Source organism: Mytilus trossulus, chromosome 13, assembly GCF_036588685.1.
Source record: "Mytilus trossulus isolate FHL-02 chromosome 13, PNRI_Mtr1.1.1.hap1, whole genome shotgun sequence".
Lineage (NCBI taxonomy): Eukaryota > Metazoa > Mollusca > Bivalvia > Mytilida > Mytilidae > Mytilus > Mytilus trossulus.
Genome location: NC_086385.1, coordinates 20,068,462 through 20,075,198, shown reverse-complemented (window position 1 = coordinate 20,075,198; position 6,737 = coordinate 20,068,462). Strand labels below are relative to the sequence as shown.

Sequence of the window (6,737 nt, the reverse complement as noted above, 5' to 3'; positions counted from 1 at the left end):
GCTACGGTTAATTATAACCACTCACCAAAATATAAAATAAGCCTAAATCATTCACACTAGTGCAAAATGGTAGCATAGGCCCAGTAAACCATGTTTCGATCGCCACTGACATGACTTATACTTACTTGCTTTCAAATGTTTCAAAAGTTCTTAATGAAAGCACATCCTGACAAGTATTAGGGAGCTACCATTTGATTTTTATGGGGGGGGGGGGGGGGGGGGGGGGGGGGGGGTGGCTAGGATGAAAAATTTTGTCCTGCATTTTTTTTTTAGTTGTAATCTCTGTCCTGCCTTTTTATTTTTTACTCTATCCGGTCCTGCTTTTTTTTTTTAGTTTATCCTGACTGTTTTTACATAAATTGTCATCCTGACTTTTTTTTCAAGTGTCTCATCCTGCCTTTTTTTGTTACTCAAAACTCCTGTCCTGTCTATTTTTTTTTCAAATTTCATCCTAGCCCCCCCATAAAAATCAAATGGTAGCTCCCTTAGGGACGCTCCGATTGTTTACAGCACTAGGTCGATTGCTGTGCTGATAGATTGTTATTTAAACACATTTACAAATATATCTAGTTTTCATTGATAGCAAAAACGTCTAAACCCACAAAAAAATCACTGATAAACACAGCTAGAAAGTTTCATGTGGGCTAATGAATATTAAAAGAAAGGCAATCCTTTGTTTTGTCCTGTTGTGACCTTTCATGTTACGCGGTCAATCATGATAAGACATGTTCGTTACTGACATTAAAATCCTTTTCCAATTCACATAACATTGAAGTTTAAAACCCAGATGGTATGTGAGTATAGCTGAGATAATCTCAATTCTATGAAACACTTGAGTATAAACCAGACTCAAGAAATAAAAAAGGTGTCAAAAATTGTGCTGAATCGGAATAAAATATGGAAAAAGTTTGAGGCTTCATTTTATTTGGCATTACTTGAGAAGATACAACGGAAATACAAAAAGTTATAGAGAAAGGCCACGTCCAACAACCTTTACTCTTGTTTTCTCAAAAAGCCACGCCCAACAACCATAACTCATGTTTTCTCAATGATAATTCATGTATAGCCGAACATCTGTTACCGATATCAAAATGAATATATCTTATCTATGTTTACTCTAAAATACACATGTAGCTTTATTTACTATCTTCTGACTGCATTTTGGTTACTAGTATTAATTCTCATACATCGATAAATATCCATTTTTCAGGCGGTCGTCATAATAGATTTTTTCAGGCGGAATATTTTCGTGAGACAGAGTTAACGGTTTCCCAACTTTATTCTCCTTTACTTTCAGGAATGACATCACTTCCTCTGTCAACTCCATAACGACGTAACCAGTTCGTGGTCTCTCTGGCTTTTTTGGTGCTGATAGAGTAGCGAAAGATGAGTATTGATCGTCTACTTCCGATATGTTACGTGATTTAATTTCCTTTCTATGTAAAGTATTTCGCACACAGTCTTGAAAATTTGCGTCACGGAAGTCAATATGTGACTCGTCGTCACTAAGATCACTTTCCTTTGATTTGACCCAAACCCTTGTGTTTTCGTAGTCCATGAGAATCTGTTGCGAACTATTTAGACTATTTTCGGACATCGTGTTTCCGTCCAGTTTTTTAATGTTAATATAAGAATGGCGGACGTCGTGACAACATGGTGGACCTTCTTCTGGATTTGGAATTAACACAACACTAGGAACAGACATATAATGGCTTTCCCTTTGATGGAGAGGAGAGTTTTGATCTTGGAAAGCTTCATCTAGAATTTCTTGGAAATGATCGCTTGTTGCTAATTTATCTTCACTGTTGAAAATCCATGTTTTCTGTAAGGTACTAGGTATGTTTGATTTCCGGTAACTTGGTACAGTTCGGATACAGTCGTCTTTTGACCTACGACTAGGGGGATTTGGTGCCATTGCTTGTGAAAACGGATCATCGATTGGCGGTGGTGGTGGCGGGGGCAATGGTGCCAGTGACATATTATCTAGTTCGTCCTGTTGGTAGGTCCTGAAAGTAAATTTACATAACTATGTAGTTTATTTGTCAAAATAGTAAAGATGGAATATAGCATGTCACTCACTAATTTATCTGCATATCACATCTTCTTTATTCAGAACTTTTTTAAACTACATTAAGCGAGCTAAAATATAGTTGGAAACTTATGATAAATTTTATTACATAGAAACTCAACCTTGTCATATATAGCTCTAAGATGACTAAAAAAACTGTTTTTGTAACAAAAAAAAATCGTTATTCATTTCAATTTACCCAGGTCATTTTTATTGATTCTATCACATGACACTGTACACTAGTACTGTATATCCTGGTGCGAAATATACGAAAAATACAAATGATAGGTAAATAAAGTCTGGATCCGATTCATATGAAGTTTAAACAGTTGTTTCTGTGAGACTTCTATAGACTTCGGATTATTTAGAGGTAGGCATATTAAAATGATTATTGAAGACGTTTTGCGTTTCTTCTCTTTTTGTCAAATGTCATTTTGCGGTTGGGTTGCTGACACACAAAACATCATTTTATTCAAATAAATGAGTGTACCTTTCGAAATTATGTATGCAATCTCCACCTATGTCTGTCTGTATACCCCGATGTCTGCTGTCAGTAATGAATACAGCTGTAATTAAAATGATATTTGTATTAAAATGCGATATAAATGTTATATTCTTTTAGAGAATTGTTTGGCATTTTGTATCCTAGATGTCACAACTACGGAATGTTTGTATTGACAGCACAAACAAAGAGAGGGCTCAATAAACCTCACATGAGACAAATAAACTCATCATAGATACCAGGACTAAATTTAGTATATACGCCAGACGCGCGTTTCGTTTACAAAAGACTCATCAGTGACGCTCGAATCCAAAAAAGTTAAAACGTCCAAATAAAGTACGAAGTTTAAGAGCATTGAGAACCAAAATTCCTAAAAGTTTTGCCAAATACAGCTAAAAAGATAATCTATGCCTGAGGTAGAAAAGCTTATTTCCAAAAATTCAAAAAATTGTAACAGTAAATTTATAAATATAACCATATCAATGACAATTCATGTCAGCACAAAAAGTGCTGACTACTGGACTTGTGATAACCTCGGGGAAATAAATCTCCACCAGCAGTGGCATCGACCCAGTGGAGCGAGCTCGGTAAACCTCACAAAAAACAAAGAGAGAGGGACTTATAAACCTCACATGAAACAAAGAGATAGCCCCGTAAACCTCATACGAAACAAAGAGAGAGCTCAGTAAACCTCACATGACACAAAGAGAGAGCTCAGTAAACCTCACATGAAACAAAGAGAGAGCTCAGTTAACCTCACATGAAACAAAGAGAGAGTGCAGTAAACCTCGCATGAAACAAAGAGAGGGACCAATGAACCTCACATGAAACAAAGAGAGAGCCCCGTAAACCTCATACGAAACAAAGAGAGAGTTCAGTAAACCGCACATGACACAAAGAGAGAGTTCAGTAAACCTCACATGAAACAAAGAGAGAGTGCAGTAAACCTCACATGAAACAAAGAGAAGGACCAATGAACCTCACATGAAACAAAGAGAGAGCCCCGTAAACCTCATACGAAACAAAGAGAGAGCTCAGTAAACCTCACATGACACAAAGAGAAGGACCAATGAACCTCACATGAAACAAAGAGAGAGCTCAGTAAACCTCACATGACACAAAGAGAGAGCTCAGTAAACCTCACATGAAACAAAAAGAGAGCGCAGTAAACCTCACATGACACAAAGAGAGGGCACATTAAAACTCACATGAAACAAAGAGAGGGTTCAGTAAATCTCAAATTAAACAAAGAGAGAGAGCTCAGTAAACCTAGCATGAAAGACAGGGTTTATTAAATCTTACATGAAAAAAAGAGAGAGCTCAGTAAACCTCACATGACACAAAGGGAGGGACCAATGAACCTCACATGAAACAAAGAGAGGATTCAGTAAACCTCACTTGAAACAAAGGAAAGCCCAGTAAACCCACACGAAACAAAGAGAGGATTCAGTAAACCTCATATGAAACAAGAGAGGGCTCAATAAACCTCATATTGAAATAGTTTTAAAGCTTCACACAAATAAGTTGATATTATGTTGACCCATTGGTGGCCTTTGGCTGTTGTTTGCTTTATGGTCGAGTTATTGTCTCTTTGAGACATGCCCCTTTTCCATATTCATATTTTATGATCCAATGTGGTTCAAACCACATACTTAGGTGTGATACGATATGTATTACACTAGATACAACGTCCTATACTTTTTTCAAAGACTTATGATCGTAAAAGTAATTGTTTAATTTTTATGAGATCAAAGTTTGGATAGTTGTCTCATTGGGACTCATACCACCTCATCAAAGCACTATTTGCTAGGGATGTCGAAAGGTATGAAAAGTAATACTCGAATACTCGGTCAAGATATTCGCGAGTACTAAAGGACTCGGATGAATCTTAAACGTCTATTGAAGAGATTAGATTTTTGATCGGATGCAGTATTTTTGTTATAACCTTACATAAACCTAGTAATTATAATTATATAACATCCTTTTACATCTTAATATTATAAAATCTCTCATCCTTTTTTGTGTCAATTAAACAATCAATGAAGTACTTATCACCGTTTCTACAAGTGACTTATCATAATAGTATTGTACATATTGTTTATATTACGCAAACACACGTTACGAATTAAAATGTAAGAAAACAATTACATAACGCATGCGGTCATCGAACCCCCTAAAAAAGTGAGAACACGGGAGATGTTTAAGATGAGTTCAAAGATTTCAGATCTGAAATACTTTCATGACTTTATTATCTTTGTCCTTAATTCATTTGTTGTTTCCTTTGGATCTGTAATCATATTTATCTTTACCCCAGGGACCTTAATGTTATTATGTTACTTGCTTTCTGTTCTTCTCTGTTCTCTTAGTTCCACCATTCCGTCCAATTGGAATGCTGCATCATGGTCCCAGTACACGGCGTTGTCATGATGGAAGCTTTCTTCTCGTACTCTGGGTTTCCTGTAATGGCGCAAATAAAATGTCACTCTATTTTCCGGGTTTTGCGTTTTGGTGGTCGGCTGTGGCGTCCAATTTATATTTGTAAATACATGCAACAGTATGTATACCGGTGTTCAAAAGTTATAAAACAATTGAGAGAAAATTGACACATCCGGCTAAAAACTCAAATCGATGGAAATACATCAACTATGAGAGGACATCAAAGTAACAACAGGAACACTGAAGAGCAACAAAAACAAACGCCAAATTACATAGAAATGAACTATTTGATAACAACCACATATTCCTTACTCGGAACAGGATATTTTAAGAATAAATGGTGGGTTGAACCTGGTTTAATAGCAAGCCACACCTCTCGCTTTATGACAATTTAAAATGGCCTATTGCTCAAATGAAAACAGAAGCACAACACAAAATAACACACGCAAGTACATTCATCAGAGAGAAATGCACAAACACATAATATGATAGTCAGCACAACATGCAAACCACAGAACAATAATGAACACATTCCATCAACGACAAACAACACAGGTTTTCAATAAACTTTGATGCTCGTACGTAACAAACATGCAATTTCCAAGCTGTATACTTTATTTTCACCATACTTGTCCAAACAATTGTCATGCAATGATGTTATAGAAAAGCTATTTTATAGGTACATATGTAACAATAGTTATCCTTTTAATGTATTATCACACATTGTATGATATGATTATTCTGATTCAAGGTTTTCGTAAGTTTAATTTTTTATCTAGTCATAGGTTGAAGAAAAACACACAATTTGTTACTCGGGAAATATATATAAGAAAATGATTAACGGTATTTCCACAAAAGTCGTTTATATTATTTAGAGAAATAACATTTGTATGGCCAATTATAAATCAATATTAGCAACGACGTTGAATAATTTAAAAATTTCAAACTCTATAATATTGCTTCACTCACTCACATGAAATTAGATAGACCAATATAAAGAATCTTATTATATATGATATGTATACAAAATAATTATTATTGAAAACAGACGTTTATACTTACAGCGATCTCCGTTTTCTATAGTAACATTTAAATAAAACAATTGTCACAACGATTCCCAGCAAGAGTGCGAATGGTGTGTAAACTGAAAGTATAAAAAAATAGGTTATTGATCAACCTCAGTCAGAAAAAATTGAATGTTGTGTAAACTAAAAGTATAAAAATTGGTTTATACAATCTCATCCAGTAGAAATTGAATGGTGTGTAAACTTAAAGTATAAAAATGGTTTATACAATCTCATTCAGTAGAAAGTGAATGGTGTGTAAACTGAAAGTATAAAAAAGAAAATCAATAAAAATACAGAACTCCGCGGAATATTCAAAACGAAAAGTCCCAAAATCATATGAAAAAACCAAAAGCTTAAACACATCAAACGAATGGAGAGCAGCTGTAATATTGCTGCCTCGGTAAAGACAGTTTCTTATGTAGAAAATTATGGGTTCGACCTATTTTGACAATCATTTGTGAACAAAACATACAGACATAATAGGTATGAACAACATAATCCGACATGTGTATAAACTAAGAATAAATTAAACACGCTCAAAACATCGTTTCCTAGGAGAACTCCGACTGTGTGTAAACTGAAAGTATTAAACATGTTCAACAGAATGACACCCAGAAAGATCGGACTTTTTTTTAATATTGTAAACCAATAATGACAATGCTAT

At 35.0% G+C, this 6,737-nt stretch overlaps 1 protein-coding gene across 1 annotated transcript; it reads right to left on the bottom strand.

The window, feature by feature from the left end:
* Positions 1-692: 692 nt before the first annotated feature.
* On the bottom strand, positions 693-6,150 carry LOC134695059 (uncharacterized). The gene is made up of 4 exons (XM_063556233.1): positions 6,069-6,150; positions 4,912-5,027; positions 2,559-2,634; positions 693-2,006 (listed from the first exon to the last, which is right to left on the bottom strand). Exons 2-4 carry the CDS (start codon positions 4,943-4,945, stop codon positions 1,175-1,177), a joined length of 942 nt encoding a protein of 313 aa, XP_063412303.1. The 5' UTR covers positions 4,946-5,027; positions 6,069-6,150; the 3' UTR covers positions 693-1,174.
* Between the last annotated feature and the right edge of the window lie 587 nt (positions 6,151-6,737).